Raw genomic sequence first — 18,701 nt, forward strand, 5'->3', positions numbered from 1 at the left:
AGATTCAAGTAGAATTTTGATTATTATAGCTCCAAGAGAACAAATCATGCTTTCAATCATGAATATAATCTCATAATTGTGTATTTATATTGCAGTGATTTTATTTTTCAGTTTTTCCTGAACTTATATATAAGAACTGTGTTTTTAGTGTTTGTATTGTTATTCCAGTCTAGACAGAGTCGACTAAATAAATAATAAATAAGGAAAATCCATTTCATTCTCTCTTTCCTCTCTGTATTATTCTTTCCCCCGTCTTTGTGCTTCAATCTGTAATTACACACACCCACGGACTGACGTCACCAATTAGGAAGGCGAGACAGCAGCAGTGGGCATTGTGGGTAATCCTGATGGCCACCGAGTCTCATTCTGAATCAGGAGGTGCCTCTCCTGCTGGCAGCCCAGAGGCCTGGCCCAGCAGGAGATCCCTAAACCCTCCTCAGCACTGCATGACAGACTGCTGCTCCTGACGAATGGACACCATAAGAGGATTGTTCCATTCACACTGGGTAAAACACACAAAAGAACAAATGCACATCAACACACACGCACATGCACACACATGCACACACACACACACGCCACAATCACAAACCCATTCACCCAAGGTCATCCATACATGTAATGAGCAAATATTCTCCCTCCATTTAGAAAAACGGCAATCTGTGCTGGTAAACCACATCTGGGAATAGGCCACATCTGGGACTAGGAAAGGGAAATGTATTTATATATCCCATACATACATATATTCAGTTTAAACTTTAAAAGGAACTGGAAACTAACTTTAAAAGAATTATTAAAACAAAGTGTGAGCATGTATACACATTTGAAGGAAACACTGATATAAAAAATGAAAATAAGACACAAAAACTAAATAGAAGCAACAGAGAATAACAGGGTTTTACTCTGAGTCTGCTTTAAATGTGGTCAGAATTGGGGCACACCTTATAGCAGATCATCTGGTAATTTGTTCCACAAGTGTGGTAAGCCAATGTTTTGCAGAGGATCTAAGAGGTCTGGCTGTTTCATATTGTAGGAGTCATTGTAGTCAGTCATTTAGTGATTTATATGTAAGCAGTAAGGTTTTGAATTCAACTCTATGACAAACTGGAGGCCAGTGTAAGTCTTGTCTTTGTCTGGATCCTGTATTCTGAAAAAAATACAGTTTTTACAGATTTTGAGGGGTAAACCAGGAAACGGACCACAGTCTATCACTATGCCCACATTCCTGACTTGATATGAGATTTGAATTGACAGGGAGGTAAGGTAAACACTAATCTCTTACCTATGTTGTAGAGTACCCCTTCCCCCCAAAAAATTTAGAAAAATTCAGTTTTGTTCGAGATGAAGGAAATTCTGTGACTTCCAGTTATTAATCTGCACAATGCACTGAATATATATTTATTGTCCACATAATCATGATGGGAAACGTTGCTACTGTGAATAATATGGCCATTTTGAAGCATGTTATGATGAAATGAAATAGGACCAAGAATTGAACCCTGAGGAACTCCGTATAAAGTCCTGTATTGTTTAGACCTCCCTTGCTCCAACAGAGACAAAAAGTTACTGTTCTGTAAATATGATTTAAACCAGTTTAGGACAGGTCCCCTTAGACCCAATTTTTGAGTCAATCCAATATTTTGTGATCCACTTCAACGAATGTAGAACTGAGGTAAAAGAAGAAAAAAAAAGCCAGAAGTCTTGCCTGCATCTAAGCATATGCAAAGATCATTTAAAACTTTAATAAGAGCTGTCTCAGTACTGTGTTTCTAACTCCAGAATTTATACAGAAGGAAAACTATTTTTTCAACAGTTTAGGAGACTTTATTTCATATGAATAGGCTGTGCAACCTCCATTTGCAGTTTGATTTGTGAATGTTTTTCAAGTGGGTCTTCTTGATTCAGGGCAATGTAAACAACACTGACGCTGAGAGAGCTTTCGCTGTCTCCTTTGTACAGTATCGGTTGATCTTCGGAGGAACAGAAAGATAAAGAAGAAAGGAGACAGAAGAAATGATAGGAACTCTGTTGTATTATTCATTAATACTTTGCTAAAGCAACAGGGAGACAGAGGACTCAACTAAGAGACAGAGAGAACAAAGGCAGATGTTATCGGAGTAAAGCACTTTTAGGGATGAACTGATTGAAGTCAAGACACTTTCTTTCATATATATGTGAGTTTGTATGTATGTGTGTTTGTTTTAGTGGTATTTGGTATGAATGGTAATTGGTGGAGCATCAGAGCAGAATTGGCAAGGCCCATCCAGTGTTTTTAGTCCCTCAGACAGTTGATGAAAAGACTTACCTACACACACACACGCACACACACACACACACACACACACACACACACACACACACACACACACACACACACACACACACACACAACTAAGCCTATTACGATGACGCAGTCCTGCAAGAGTACACAACAACATCCCAAAAGTAGCACACAGCTGTGGCTTTGTGCTCAGACTGATGCAACGCCCACTGACCTCTTACATGTGGACAAAAATGCTCATGTGGTTTGTTAAATTTGAGTCTTTAAAAACTGCCAAACCTACATAATTGTAGGTGCTGAATATGCCAACCAGTCTCGTTTGATTTTGAATAAATACTGGGTGTAGGTTTGGAATATGAATCATTTAAAAGCATGATGTGGAGGCTGCAGAAAGACCTGAGAACAGGAGTGTTGCAGAGAAAGTGAGAGGGAAAGCGAGGTTTGTCTTGCGTATCGATCAGAAGTAGAGTTATGGGACAAACACAGCTGTTTGTCTGAACGTTCCTCTGCCATCCATCTCCAGCTGCAGAGTCTGTGCTTGTAATACAAACATGAATCTGTCTGGGTGTCTGCCATCAGATATATCTCCCCAAAGGTGCACCCACACAGCTCAGGCATTAAGAAATGTCTCTTGTGTGTCTCTCTATCCTCTCCTTAAAGTCAAAATTCAGTCTGACCATGGCTCAGAGATTCTCCCTTTATATATAGTATTTCATTTTCCTAGCTAGTGATTTCCTTCTTATGTGAGCAGTGGAAATGAGATACGATAAACAACAGGCTCCCCCACAGAAAGCAATAATCTGGATATCAGAGAGATGATGAGGAAGACAACAATGTACAGAAGCAGGTGCTGTGAAATCGGTTTTCTCTTACTGATTTTCACCTGAACACCTTCCGTTGAACTGGAAGGTGGTTAAGTAGACATTTAAGAGAGGAGGCTTTAACTATTGTAATTTACTAGGGAAAGTAAATCCTATTGCATTTTAATTTGAAATTGAAAAATCAATCAACAGATCATAATCGACTCTTTAATGGTTACACCCATAAAAATGTATTATCTTTGTATTTCTTAGTTGAACACTAGTTTTTAAATTATGAGCCTCTGCAAAACAGTAGAGATTTACAGTAAAAGTACACTTGTAACAATCTGCATATAATAGATATTAGATAAGATTATTTATTTATTATTTAAGTGCAGTGAGACAGGAAACTGGGGTATGACATCCAACAAAAGTCTGAAGTTATGCAATATGCATCTTAGGCTACGAGGCGCCCCAGCATAGATTTTTTTTCAAGTGAGAAAACAGGCATTTTAATTACACATCCATTTTAATGGACAAGAGCAAAAATCCAGTAAATAAAACATTATACATGTAAATACCCATGAAACCTTTTTTAAAAATGAATAAATAGAATTGAAACAAAGAGTCATATAATATGCAGTGCAATCTTCATAAAAATAGATCAGAGTTGCTCTGTGGGGTGATGCAACAGCTTGAAAGTTTTTGGGGGCAAAAGCATCTTCTTCTTGTGATTTTCTACAGATCATTGCTGACATGTATTCAAACACAAGAAAACACACTTTGGCAAAATTTGGAAAAATGTCAAATTTGACCTGATGGTGGCGCTAGGGGAAAAGTCAGGATCCCACAGTCAGATTCATTATTTGTGCACCATGGATATCGTTACCAAATGTTAAAATTTTATCTGAATCTTTTCCATAGTTGTTGAGATATTTCAGCACTACTTTAGCAATGCTTGCTGGTGCTAGAGATGGCTCAGTCAAGATGAGTGCCACTAATTTTCTAGAGCTGCAATGATTAGTCGATTAATATTATCAACAGAAAATTAATCAGCAACTATTTTAATAGTCAATTAATCATTTTGAGTCTTTTTTTTTTAAATGCCCAAATTCTTTGATTCTAGCTTCTCAAATGTGAATACTTTCTGGCTTCTTTAGTCTTCTATGATACTAAACTGAGTATTGTTGGGTTGTGGACTGTTGGCCGGGACAAAAGGAGACATTTGAGAATGTCACCTTGGGCTTTAGGAAACAATGAACATTTTTTTACCATCTTCTGACATTTTATAGACCAAACAACTAATCAATTAATCAAGAAAATAATTGTCAGATTAATCGATAATGAAAATAATTGTCAGTAGCAGCCCTATAATCTTCAACAAGATTTTTTCAAATGTGCTGTATAAGATAACATTAAAGGGTTAAACACAATAGGGTGCTTTTTTGTGACTTTGTGATACTTAGCAGACAGGTGGTAGGATTAGGTGGTGATTTGCTGATAGTTTGTATTCAGAACTGTATTACTGGTGCTGACCTTGGTCCTGAAATAGGTCTAAAGGAAGGTCAGACTTAATGACATCTGTTGGTTCTATTATTGAGTCCTGTCTGGACAGTTTGTGTTGTAGTACATTCTCTTCTGCCAGGAGACCTTGTTCATTCTGTCAATCTCTTGCAGGTGTTGTTGACGTATCTTGGCACCCAGCTGAGCCTGAGGATTTGACGTGTGCAAAGAAGGCCGACTACATAAAGAAACATGTTTGGGAAAGGCAACCAAGTGCTCTGAGCTTCGACAAGAGGGACACAGTCCACCCTGAGAGACAGAGAGAAGCACTGACTTTTGAATTCACCAACACCTCCAGGATATTAAAGGAGCAGGTATGGAGCCCATTGCTCAGACAGTGGAGGCAGCAGACGCTTACTTACAAAGACGTGGCTGGCGGTTTGTGGGGAAGCGGGGAGCCTCGTCACAGTTTGTGGGGAGCACCATCATGATCTTGTCCACTTATGCGGTCGCTACCCTGACCATGAACACTGGAAAGAAAATCCAGGAACGGAGATTAAGATCAAACACCAACTAGGAACGATGTCCTCATCAAAGATCTGGACTCAGCCTCCTCTCTCTAACAATGCTACAAATGACAGAGAGAGTTGAACTGAACCGAGATGCTTCTCCTCAAATTAAATGGGTCACTTCAACTGAATTCATCTCAGCTTTATGCTGTGAAGATGTGGAAACAATCAAAAATCAACTTAAGTCAGTCAGGGCTCCTACAGATATTAAGTTTTACCAAGAAGACATGGTATGGTTTCAAAGTAAGTGTTTCACAATGGTCCTGGCCATAGATGAGTAATAACATATGGGCACTAATACTTTGAATGCAGTGCTGCCATGTGACCACAGGGTGGAGAACTTGGACTACTTCACTACTTCTATGATTTCCAACAACAACAAAGCACAAGCTCACTGGATATTGGATGTGTTTGTCATGTCAACATATAACGACCCAGGACAGTGACATTTTTAAACACAAATCTTTCAATGCATGAAACAGAATGGAAATGCTCAATGGCTAAACAACTAGAATCTTAGAAGGGTTTTCTCTGTGTATTTGATGTTTTTTTTTTATCTTTGTCATAAAGTTGCCTTGTTTTAAATGCCTGTGTGACTGTATGACAGTGAGTTAGTTGTTTATTTTTTACACATAATGTCACATTGCTCATGTTGATTATATGTTTTATGTAACTACATTGTGAGGTTGTGGGCCCACACTGATGCTTGTTCAGTGTAAGCTGATTATACAGAAAATGACTTTCAAAATAATCCATGTTGCTGTCTTTGAATAAATGGTGAAATATTTTCTAGTGTGCTGATTTCTTCTCTGATTTACACCTGCAATGGATGCGCAAACATCCAGACAAAAAGGTCACAGCCATATGTTTTAGAAGATACAAAATAAAGATTTTTAGAGAGAGTGTAGTCCAATCCAGGTCGACTACTGTACATTAGCATCTAACTTTAGGTCTAAGTTATTCAATGAAGCATTTAGTAGAAAAACATCTAGTCAGTTGTCATTTTTGTGCATATTTATCAAATTGCAAATCTCAGATTCCCAGTGACATTTGAAAAACTTTGTCTTAGCAAAAACCTCAATTAGCAACACCAACAATTTGGTATTTGACCAGTGACCTTTCTGTCAACAGAAAGGTCACTGAATTTGACCTTTCTTTGAGAGTAGCTTCTATACTCACATTAGTGTCTCTCTTTACTATTAAATGTTACAAAGTAATATAAACTCCAGCTGGCTGAGATAAAATGCAGGATCATTTTCAAAATGACCAGATAGCATTCGGTTAGCTTAAGGAGTTTCCCATATTTTATTGTATAAGATCATCTTAAACATCCTCTGCATTGAATTTCCTCATGCTGAGGAGATAGATGCAGACCCTGAAGTCTCCCTGACTTTCCATGAGAGAAAATGTTCAACATGCAGTGAACCAGTATCTGATGTATCCCCACAGCAATATGAGCTCATCTGCGCCACCCATTGTGTTCCAAGTGTGGTCTCATTAAGGGATTATAAACTGGTTGTTATTGAACACAATTAATTATATAAAAGTGGATTTTGTTAAAGTATATTTTTCATACAGTTGAACTGTCAATGTTTAGGTTTCTTAGTAAATGTGGATATATTCTTAAATCAAAGTTGAGTTGATTTAATTTGTTGAGCTTTCCACATAGTTACCCCCTGGCAACTGCAGAAGTACCCCATGGGGTATGTGCACCCCTGCTTGGGATTCACTGCAGTACACAACCCATCTTGTATTCCTGCTGTCATAAAGAGTTTTCAGACAGGTTCTCCACTTCTCACCTTTTATTTTCATGCAGATGTACTGCTGTTTAAAGTGTCTGAAATAGGTCAATGGAGCAAATCAAAGAAACTCTAAATGAATGTCTATCAGTTAGTGAGTCGACAAGGATGGGTGACACTGTTTGCCAGCTGAGGGCCAGCCTAAGGCTCAAATGCAAGCAGTGACCCAACCCTGTTAAATGAGAACGACAACAAGGGTACACAGAGAGCCATGATGGCCTGCTTTGTCCTCCCTCTCTCTGTTCCCTGAATAGCTCTCGCACAAAGGATATCGTTATTCCTCCTCTAATTACCAGATGGAGAGCTGTTTGTCTGCCTCTCGCTCCTCTGCTCTCACCCCTAGAAATAAAGTGCTCAGTGGTGACGACCCTCTGCAGTTATGAAACAGTCTGGTGGACAACGGGGCCCAAGTGAGACCTCATTTCCTCCTCATACACTGTGAATCTGAGTTGAGCATGTACGGCGCTTCTCCATCGAGACCATTTCATCTGCACTCAATCTGTGTGTTTATTTGATGGCCGATCTGTCTGGTCTCATGTCCCTGCACAGTTTTTGTTGCCAAAACCAATCATGTGTAAGGCATGTCACCAATTTCACAGTCTTGGTTTTAGGCAGACGTATCTAGGCCACAAGACACTCTCCATCTGCTCTTCTGTGGCCAAAAGCCTTGGGAAGGGCACTCAGAGAGAGAGAGAGATAGAGAGAGAGAGAGAGAGGGAGATAGAGAGAGAGAGAGAGAGAGAGAGAGAGAGAGAGAGAGAGAGAGAGAGATGCACCCAGCCAGGGATTAGGTTGGCAGGTCCAAGGGGAGGTGAGATTAAAAGCCAGGAGCAATAATGCACACATGGTGGAAAAACAGACTTGCTGGCCATTGTCATGTGTACATATATCCCTGTTCAAACCCCACATGTGAATGTTTAAATGGTCTGTCAACAAAAAGGAAAGAATTAATAAACTGCTTTCAGGGATTACACCTCTTGGTATAGCATTGCTGGCAACATTTCCAGCTCCTACTTTGCACACAGATGACCCACATGTATCCACTGACATGTCCTCAGACACAGGTGGCAAAAAAATAACCACAACCAGAAAAATAGGCTGAACTCTGTTAATGATAACAGGAAGGGTTTTGCAATGTGCAGCAGCTTGCCGCTGAGTTTGTGGTGTTTTGTTCCGCAGAGATTTGTGTTCCCTGTCCTCAGCATATCGTACATACAGTATTAAATCTCAGCTATACCCTCCTCTAACCCTGTCATCTGGAAAAAGCCCTGACCTCAGTGTGTGTGTGGATAGAGAGAGCTGGTGGTTGGGAGGACAGGTGTGACTCAGCACCACCTGTGAATGATCCTCTCAACATCAAGGGCAACACATCCCTGATAGGTTCGGCTTTGCCTTTAAATCAATTTGAGAAATCTAATTTCGGTGTTTCCGTCTTCGACGCTGCTTGGACAGACTAGTGTGGAAGGAAGGCTGTCAACAAGGAGGATTTGGTAAACGTCTCATTGGGAGATTAACAAGGAAGGGAGCCCAGTCTTTTCTGTGTGTGTGTGTGTGTGTGTGTGTAGGTGTGTGTGTGTGCAAGAGGGGGAGGGAGGGGGGGGAAGAAGGAGAGAGAGACAGAGACAGAGAGAGAGAGAGAGAGAGAGAGAGGGCTTCCCAGCATGGGGCAGAGGGAGGGGGTGAGTTGCCTGGTGGAAGAAATGTCCTTCATATAAACCGGTGACAAAGTGGCGAGCAGCGGCCCCCGGGCAGCAGAGATCACAGCACAGAGGGAGACAGAGAGAGGAGGAGACCGGAGCACCGAGCACCGCGTACAGACGCTGCATCCACAGCAACACACCGGGGAGCCACCGAGAAAACACACGCACAGCAACAGCAAAGCATTCACCGCTTGTTTTGTTTTTTAAAAAAACAAACAGAAGGAACTAATCCGAACGAAGCATCTTTTATCCCACCGACAGGTAAAAAAAAAAAAAAATGCATGTCAATCCAAACTGTTTACAAGAGAGATTTAGCAACACTTGATACGACAGGTCGTCGTAATTTTAAAGTAAAATTCAGAGGGATGTGATACTATTATAGCACAAAACTACAGGTTCATATGGGGACGTTTATTGTGCCAAAGCTGCTACAACAGATGAAAGAACATCATAAAGTGCCTTGAGTTCACTGTTAACTCAGCAATAAGCACTAAAATACATCATAGGAAAAAAATGTATTTTTTTCGTAAAAATTTTTTTTTACGAAGGTTTGGACAACTGCGTCCCTTTTATCTGTTAAAGTTGCAGCCTTTGGTTAAGATGTTCTTCATATGTTGCAGATTATAAAAGCTACTGTCTGAGCTTCACTTTCAATATGTTTTGTACAGCCCAAAGCTAGTGTTCATGGATACATTTTCATGATAATAAGTATCATGTGTCATAAGTAATTGATTTTTTTTCTTTTCAAGGTTAACTGATTCACATTTATTTGTAGGATATTTTTGAATAACGGCATAAATTATTGAGTGTGCATCCAACGGCCATATCGATTTTTCAATAATTCACTATAGCAGATATCTTAAAACTGGAAGTTATGTAGAGTAGTGCCAAATCTCTCCATATTTACCGTTTATCTCTGTGTAAAATCAGAGCCACACCGTTCCTGTCCAGGGGCCATGCGGTCATGTCCGACAGATTTGTTTAATTCGTGTTATGTAGGCTACACATCGGCCAGCCGCTTGTCAGATTAAACAACTACGCATGTCATCCATCTCAGCACGATGTCTCAATCCCACCTAATTAGGCTCACCCTGTCTACTAGGTCACCACACGCAGAGCGCACACGGAGCTAAACAGCCTGTGCTGGATGTCTCACTCACACGCCATAACTCACTATGTGCCATAATGAATGAAGCAGGTAAACTAGGGGGCGTGAAAACTACTTTGTGTATCATGTATCAACAAGCTGTTGAATTATTTCATGAAGGTAATTTATATTTATATTGGAAATTGATATAAACAGCCACAATAGGATTTGTGATAGCCAGAGACATTGATCGCATTCACTGATACATATGCAATGGACAATAGAACCATATGTTAAATGTAATTTAACATTATTTTATATAAAAGCTCGACAAAAGTTCAACATTAGCTTCACAAACATAGCATTTAGCGCAGGTTTGTCGATTGGCATTAGATTGTGTGTGCATTATCTTTATATTTTGCTGGTGATTCAGGTAATGAGTATATAGCCTATATATAGGCTATATATATATGTATATACTGTGTTTATGTGTGTGTATATATATATATACTTTCACACTTTCTTCTTCTTTCCATTACTTCACCTATATAACATGTAGCCTAAATATATACATATAGCTACATCTACCAGAACCATTACTACTTCTACAACTTCTACAACCTTGTCTAAGTATTGTTATGTATAGACTGAATTCCATTTACTTGACTTTTCATTTTGTTGTGTTTATGACTCTTAGTTCTTATCTCTTAACTTGTTTCTGTACTGCTGTAACATGCTGTAACATTTTTATCTTATCCTGTACCTGCCGCTGTCCAATGTGCTGAACTCTTTTCCGCAGACCTGTTTGTGGCTGTAGAGATGGGTGTCACCTCTCGCTCTCTGCTATTGGTTTGCGCATGTTTGGCGGCTGCGCTGATTGGTGGAGCACGCCCGGAGGGGGTGTGTCTTCGGGACGGAAAGCACAAGGCCACGCCCAGCCCTGAGCCACACCTGAGGGAGTGCGCGCTGTACGCCGACAGTGAGTGATTGTGTGCTTACCTGGGTGGAAACACTATATATTTAATGGTTTAATAAAAATATCAAACTACATCTGAGCTCCTGGCTGACATGTTCTCCTGTCGTTGCTGTTGACAGATAGCTGCTGCACAGAAGAAGACATCGAAGACATCTCCCATGTTCCCTCTGTTATCAACAAGAATGAACCCTGGGACAAGTGTGGGCCTCTCAGCCCTGTGTAAGTCTCACTCAGTAGCCATCTTTGTAGTCCAGTGCAAGTCCAGTCCAAATGATGGATGTGTAAATAAGCAACTATTTGCGAACAAGTTCCCAGAATCAATTTAAGGGGATTATGTTGTGTTTACAGCTTGTTTCTGTTGCCCCCAAGTGACCAAAATACAGGCACTGCAGGTTTCATTAGTAGTTCTTTACTTGTTTATTCCAAGGCTTCAATGAATATTGTATTGAGTGAAGTATTCAAACCCAAAATTGAAAATAACCTTGATATCTTCTGTTGGTCTGTGGAGTGAACACACTTACCTTTATTCAACCAAGACAGTCTTTATTACATTAATCCCTGTCAAGTGGCAAAAGGCACCTTGGTGGTGAATTTGGGAAAAGTGTGCAGAGACAAGAAAACGAGGCTACTACTAATACAATAATGGAAGTCAGCTTGAAAGTAGTATAAACATCATAACAATACCAATATCTACTACTAGGTTATCACATCTTTTTGTTTTGATCCCCCTCGTGACCTCTTATGCTGAGTCAGTCTTCCCAGGGCAAATAAATGTTTAAATCCAGGCGTCACTATACATCATGTTTGTGCCAACTGCTTCCCTCTCTCTCTCTCTTATCAGGTGTGAAGGCTTCCTGAAGCGCGTGTCGTGTTTTTACCGCTGCTCCCCTGATGCCGCGCGCTGGCCTCATCCCCACCGCCGCTCATACATCCAGGCTGTGCCGCTCTGCCACAGCTTCTGCCGTGATTGGTGAGGCTGCCAGACACATTACCAAGCAAGCCTAAATCAAAATCAGTATCTGTCCCTCTTCACCTATAAGGCTGTCAGGAGAGAAATTACCAGCCAGTGTAACAACAGCATGTCTATCCGTACTAAGACAGAGAGCCCCGTGAACAGCATAGACCTGTATGACACAGGTGAGACCAATTATACATGAAGACACCCAGGAGATCCCAACACAGTGAGAAACAGCTTCATGTCATGACTGCTTTGTTAAAAAGATGTGACAAAACCGGAAAAAAATAGTAGAAAGACTGATAGAGACAGATGCACTATATACTAAACACATAAAATAGGCATATTGTCTTGTCTTATCAGTGATTGTTGTCATGAAAAACATTAATAAAAATTGCCTTGTATACTTTTAAGTAATTAAATTTAAGGTTTATGTATTTATTCTTACTGTATCATGTGTCAATTTAAAGAAATAATTTGACGTTTTGGAAAAATTTGCTTATGTTTATTTCAAAAGTTATATAAGAAGATCGATATCGCTCTTATATATGTCTTTTAAATACGTAACAGAAGCCAGTGGCTGGTTACCTTAGCTTAGCATAAAGAAGGAAACAGCTTTGTCCAGATGAAATCTTGTTTGTTTAATCCATACAAAAGCCAATGAGTATAGTTGTGGTTTTATTGGGAGTCACCTTGACTCTCGCCAAGGAATAGACCCCCCATGAAACCACAACATGTTGTTTTCACACTCTGGTGTTTGTACAGATTAAACAAATGAGATAAACTGTGTTCATTAGTGAGCTTTAGAGGTGCTGGTAGGTGGATTTTTGTTACCTGTGGACAGAGCCAGGCTGCCTGTTTCCCTCTTTGCCCAGTCTTTACGCTGAGCTTAGCTAACCAGCAGCTGCAGAGCTGTAGCTTCATATTACCTGTACAGACATAAGAATGTTAAACATCGTCTCTTCTAATTTTCAGTAAGAAAGAGAATAATAGTATTTCCCAAAATGTCTAACAATTACTTTAAAGATATGGGGTACCTCAGTTGAAAAAGTGACACCTCAGTTCTCTGGTGCACAACATGAATCTGGGCTGATAGTATTCAAATGAGATAATTACAGTTTAATGTTTCAGATGTTTTATTTAGAGAATTTACATATCTGTCTTCAGGTTTGATGCATGCAGGATGGACTTGACGTGTGCTCGTAACTGGGCTAGAGACCCCAGAGGACAGAACTGCACTGGAACCTGTGTTCAGTATCAGCAGGTAGGCTGTGATCTGGCATATCTGTGATTGACTGTTTTCATGACCTGGGACTTGTGTTTTTTTCAGTATAAAATATTACATTTTCATTTTTTCTACCCATTGTAAAACACCTCAAATTCCAATATAGAGGCTGTTGCGTTAAACTGTAACCAGATATTTTAGTATTTGCACGAATATAAACTGATGTCAGCAGAGTACAGTCATGCATTAACAAAGATTTTCCTGCCAAAAGAACTCAGCATAGGAAGAGGGGTCAGAGGTTTGACTCCCATTGATTGACCTCAAGCTTGTCATTTGAGCGTGGTGTCGCAGGTGGAAAGTCAGGTACTGTGTCACAGTAGAGTCAGCACGTTGGTGGTCGAGAGCGGTAAGCGAGGGGTTAACAGCGCAGTGGCTGAAGCATGAAAAGGTTCGGTGCTGCTTCAGTGGGCAGAGACCAGCTGGGTGATTTAAAAAGAGGCAGAGTGACCGAAGGGGCTGGTGTGCAGCTGGGACCGACAGCAAACGAAGTGTCACACACAAAATGCCAGGGCACCATCTATCTATCTATCTATCTATCTATCTATCTATCTATCTATCTATCTATCTATCTATCTATGCAAGTTTGTGTCCCTTTCTTTCTCCTTTTCCCCTTTTTCTGTCCCCCTTTATCTCTTTCTTTTTATCTCTCTCCTCTCTCTCTCTCTCTCTCTCACACACACACACACACACACACACACACAGGGAGAGAGAGGGACACACCAGCAAATGAACACACACCCCCAGGCACCAGACCTATTAAGTCTCTCTGGTGGCTATTAAATGATTGCTAGAAATGACAGATTTGTATTAAGTGAGGAAATGCAAAAAGAGAATGTCTGAGTGTTTTAGTGCGTGTAGTGTGCGCCTCTGTGCCTGTTTATTTTTGTGCTTTTTGTGCTTGTATTGGCCCATTTTCATGTAGGACACGACTAATGGCACAAAATAGGTTCCAATAAATTTAAGTAGCTCTCAAAATTGAGTGTTTTAAACAGGTCCTGAATACAAAGAAATGAGTCACAGCACTCAGCGCTTTCAACAACAAATCGTCCCTCTCAGAGAGACCGCAAACAAGTGCCTGCCTCTCTCAACATTTTTGGAGGTCACAGCAGTGAAGCTTCATTTTGTTTTCTTTTCAGCCAGCAGAGATGGCAGATTTGAGCTCACAGCACTTTAGTGCACCTCATGGCCGAGATTTGCTGCAGGGTTTTAGCGAAGTTGCAAACGTGTACAGATACATCCGTCCCTGTCTGTCCATGAAAATATCAACAAAATCTGTGAGATTTTCAAGCTTCCCTTTCAACTTCCATTATGACCTCCTGCAGGACAACAAGCACTCATGAAACCTTTTAAAACCCCCTTAGTGATCACAAATCAGTGTTTCTCCCAGCTCCTGAAAAGTTCACTTGACAGACACAAAATGTAGGAGTGTGTGTGTGTGTAGAATAAATATACACAGATACAGACAGGATTAGTAAATGCTGACTGCAGTAGGTGTCAATTTGCATAGAAACAAGCTAATACATTTACATAAAGGCACACAGTTACACACGCACACACACACACACACACACATCCATTGCATGCAAAAATCCCTCTGGCACACTCACTCTCACTCTCTCTCAGTCTTTGTACTCATTGGTAACATTATTTGCCAGCCAAAGTCTGATTTAGCTCAGCATTAGCTACTCTTTCTGCCCCTGGTTTTGTGGGAATGAGGTTACATCTGCAAAGAGTGAACGTGTGTGTGTGCTGGATGTTGGCACGAAACACATCTAGAGCAGCATCTGTGGATCAGATATGGTGAATTAATGGTCTGATATATATTCTCAAATCAGGATCGTTTCTATTTTGTCACGTAAGGAATGAAATTTACCTTTTCCTAAATCTGATTTTGACCAACAACCAAGAGAATCATTGCAATAGATGACTGCTATAGAGAAAATGCACCTTTTGTCACCACCACCCGGTTTACTGATTCTGTTTTCTGTTTCCTGTTTTCACACAAGGTGTAATGTCATAGATTTAGGCCAGAGAAGGGCAGAATTGAATAAGATAAGGATTGAAGGGACAGGATAGAGCCTCAGGAAATTTCTGTATCTCACTTATTCGATCACACCATGTCGTCTAAAACTACTTGCGCTTGTACTGAATTAGCTTTGGCAGCAAACCACGTCTGCCTGGGGATGGGACAGAATGCGTGTGTGTGCGTGCGCCTCTATGTGTATTACAGGGTCACTGCGATAAGACCTAAGTGTCAGACCGAGAGTATATGTCGCGGAGAGAAATAGCCGTCATCCTCTTTGTCCTTCGAACACGGTAAATATATTACAGCTTTTTCTTCTCCGAGCACCCTGTGTGACTCAGTCTTAATCCCCCAACAGACAGGAGGATGAAAGGAAGCAGACGTTAGGGTGGGGGTGCGCAACAGAGAAACACACGGAGAATAGGAGAGATATACAAACAGCAAGGGCAGCAATCAGCAAGAGAAGAAAGAAATGCATTGGAGAGATATGGTGGAAGTTATGTGAAGAGTAGATAGGGGACAGGATGAGGTATAGTAGGAGAAACAGACGGTGACTTGGCAGCACATCTGAATGACTGGTTATGAGGTAGAGAATGGGAGCTTAAACAGTGTGTGTGTCACTGAAACTTCACTAATTAGCTTTCCCAACTATTTCTGAGAGTATAGTCCTATGCCATTTACAGTACCCTATGAAGGTTTTAAACAGCTCAAATGTTAAATTATGATTTGTTTTTTCGCACTGTTATGCAATATCCTTTTAATCCGCATTTGTGTCTTATTAGAGAAGAGTATAATTTTTCATGCTCCAGAAACCACAAAGCTAATGTCAGCAGTAATTGGAATTTTTCCTCAAAGTATAACTTTGTAAAGACTGAGCACTGTAATGACTTTTCTGTCAGATAGCAGCACAAAAGGTGCTGGAAGTGACCTTAATGATTAGTTTAGATCTGTCCGTCTACTCCGTGAGGCTTGACAGGATCGTCGCTCTACCGTAAAGACGGAGCAGAGATGAAGTCTTTCAGATACCGGTGTGAACTTTTCAAGGTCATGTCTTATAATTTGCTCTCAAGGCTGCTGGAGACAAGGTGAGGCGAGCGAGCGAGGCAGACAAAAGCCGGCTGTAAGAGCAGCTGCCAGGTGCCTGCAGCCCCCTCTAACACCTGGCAGAGGGTATTTTGCTTTCAAGGCTGGTGCAGCCCTGAAAGGGCAAAATCAATTATTGTGATGGATGTTTACAAGCAAAGAAAGGCTATACTATGAGAATGTTGCGAAAAGCCACACAAATAGAGTGCATTCACTCAAAAATGCAACGTCAGTGTGGAAATGTACCTGTTACTTGAGAGCTCTCCTAACTCTAATACTTAGTGGTGGAAAGGAGCTAAGTACATCTGGTCAAGTAATGTTTTCAGGCTCTTCAGGGGATACAATTGCATTCTTTTACTTCATTAGATTTATTAAACAGCTGTAGTTACTAGTTATTACAGATTTTACACTCAAAACATTAGATCAACTCATAAAATATGAAGCATTATTATGCTCTTCATACTCACACAGGTGTTTTCAGTTTTGTGGTGTTAAAGTTAAAAAAACAACTATGCAGGGATTTGTGTTACCATGTACTAATAGGGATGATAAAGTTGTAACCTGTCTTGCAACAAAACTAACAACCGAGCCCTGAAGCCCTGAAAAAAGCTTTTTTTAATCTTGTTGCATGAGATAAATTAACTTGTGCACACAAATGATTATCTTGTTCACATAAGATAAAAAACTGTAATCTTTCGACCGTGGGGGCTTCATAATTTAACACTCTGACAAGGGTCCATTTGCATAATGAGCACTTTTACTTTAGATTTTTTATTTTGACTTAAAGTACATTTTGCTGCCCCAATTTTTACTTAAGTTAAGTACTTTTTTCACCACTGGGTATCACCTGTAGTGGAGCCATCATCATCAGCAGAGGGTTTTCAAACAGTAGGTATGTCTTTGCTTCCTAAAAATATTTTGTGTGTGTGTGTGTGTGTGTATGTTGTATGTAGATGTACCAGCATGGCCGGGATCTTTGCGAGAGCCTGTGGGGTGACGCCTTCATGACAGTGGAGGATGAGCCAGAGGAGGTGGGAGAGCCTGGAGAAGCTGGTGACGGCGGTCACCCCTGCGGCTGCCTGACCCTCAGTCCCTCAGACAAGGATGTGATCGCTGCCCTCAGGGCCCAGCAGGATGACCCGGAGGAACTGGATACCACCAAGACTGGCCTGCCTCAGTACCGCGCCCCTTGCCAGACCAAGCTGCCCCTGCAGGCCAGGAGCGGCAGGAAGGGGAACTCTGTGCTGCGTAAGCGTTCGGTCATTGTGGACGACGGGGAGGGGAGCGGGAGCGGCTTGTAGAGAGGAATGATAGATCAAAATATATTTAGAGGTAATTGTCTAGATCCTAAATTTATCTTTTGAAATTGAGTTGTAACCTTGCTCCTCTAACTAACCTTACAACACAAACCTAAGCTCTCATTATCAGTATCATCACATTTCACATATAATCTCTATGGTTTTAAATGTATCTGGTTTAAGGTGTCACCTGGTCAGTTATTTGTTTGAACAACTTAAACAGCCAGGATTTTAAAAAATAATTACTATTTAAGACGCCACAGCTGAACTGGCATTTAAAGACAAAACCCTGAATTCTGTAAAGGCACTGACTTCAATAAAACTCCTAATATATTGCTAATATCCCATAATGGCTGCACTAATGTTTTGCTGCCAGCCAACAAGATGAAGATTTATTTGCTTTGTATGGCTCAGTAAAACACATCATTCCACATTTTCCGGAGTGTTAAGTCTTGCACATGGGAGATGTTAAGTCCTGTTTGTGCTTATGCATGAATTAAACATGTCATCATTAACCAGAGGACTATTCATGTCAGTATTGTAAACATGATATACCTGCACCAGTACTTCACTACCCTGCTTCTCTTTTCAATCATCTAGGTGACTTTAATCTGTGCATTAGTCCATTATAGTTACATGCAGAACTTGCTGTTGTGATGCTGTACCGTGCAGTCTGCTTGTCATGAGGTGTATGATAGTGGAGAAGGTCACGCCAAGTAATGATAAATAATGAATGTAACTTAGGCTTTCTAACAGAGACTACTAAAGCATCTGGTATGATAATAAGACTGGAGGAGTATGCCTAATACCTGAGGGAAGGTTTAATATTCAGAAACTAAATCTGCCTACCAGCCAGAGTAAATCCGCCGAGGCAGCATTCATACCAGATAAGGCTGTTCTGGTAGTTTGATCACCAATGTACTGTGGGTGTTTCTTTTATAATTACATCATGTATGTCTAGAGGGAGGCACTGTTAGATGTAAATGTTTTATAAAAAGGGAAACTGACTCGTCTGATTTATGGTAGGCTTGCTGAAATGGGTGTTGCTGTGCTTTTCTTTACGTTCTCAATAAAGAAAACATTTCTAAATGTCATCCTGAGCCCTGTCATAGTTCTTCTGACTGCACTTTGTCATCCAGCCCTTTTTTTATCCAAAAAACAATGAAAGATGATTCATCATACTAGATTTACCCTCATGTTTCTAGGTAGACATAGAGGAGTGTGTAAAACACTGGAAACGCTTTATTTTTCTTAGAAAAGTTTGGAAATGTATGCAAACTTTTTGTGCACTCAGGAGATTTCTGCATTTTTTTTCTTTTATCAAAGAGAGTAGATTTTACAA

At 40.5% G+C, this 18,701-nt stretch overlaps 1 protein-coding gene and 1 long non-coding RNA gene across 2 annotated transcripts; both read left to right on the top strand.

The window, feature by feature from the left end:
* The first annotated feature begins 282 nt into the window (after positions 1-282).
* LOC137201413 (uncharacterized) lies at positions 283-5,940 on the top strand. Its single transcript, XR_010932170.1, has 2 exons — positions 283-506; positions 4,759-5,940. It is a non-coding gene; the product is annotated as an uncharacterized lncRNA (long non-coding RNA).
* A 2,709-nt stretch (positions 5,941-8,649) lies between these two features.
* On the top strand, positions 8,650-18,453 carry rtbdn (retbindin). Its single transcript, XM_067570149.1, has 6 exons — positions 8,650-8,913; positions 10,539-10,718; positions 10,835-10,934; positions 11,557-11,685; positions 12,838-12,934; positions 17,015-18,453. Exons 2-6 carry the CDS (start codon positions 10,559-10,561, stop codon positions 17,360-17,362), a joined length of 834 nt encoding a protein of 277 aa, XP_067426250.1. The 5' UTR covers positions 8,650-8,913; positions 10,539-10,558; the 3' UTR covers positions 17,363-18,453.
* Positions 18,454-18,701: the final 248 nt, after the last annotated feature.

Source organism: Thunnus thynnus, chromosome 17 (assembly GCF_963924715.1).
Source record: "Thunnus thynnus chromosome 17, fThuThy2.1, whole genome shotgun sequence".
NCBI lineage: Eukaryota > Metazoa > Chordata > Actinopteri > Scombriformes > Scombridae > Thunnus > Thunnus thynnus.

Bases quoted from the DNA above. Each gene is read 5' to 3' on its own strand.
- rtbdn (XM_067570149.1), top strand. From the start codon at position 10,559: ATGGGTGTCACCTCTCGCTCTCTGCTATTGGTTTGCGCATGTTTGGCG. The intron at 10,719-10,834 runs GTGAGTGATTGT...TGCTGTTGACAG, and splicing joins GTGCGCGCTGTACGCCGACA to ATAGCTGCTGCACAGAAGAA. The intron at 10,935-11,556 runs GTAAGTCTCACT...CTCTCTTATCAG, and splicing joins TGTGGGCCTCTCAGCCCTGT to GTGTGAAGGCTTCCTGAAGC.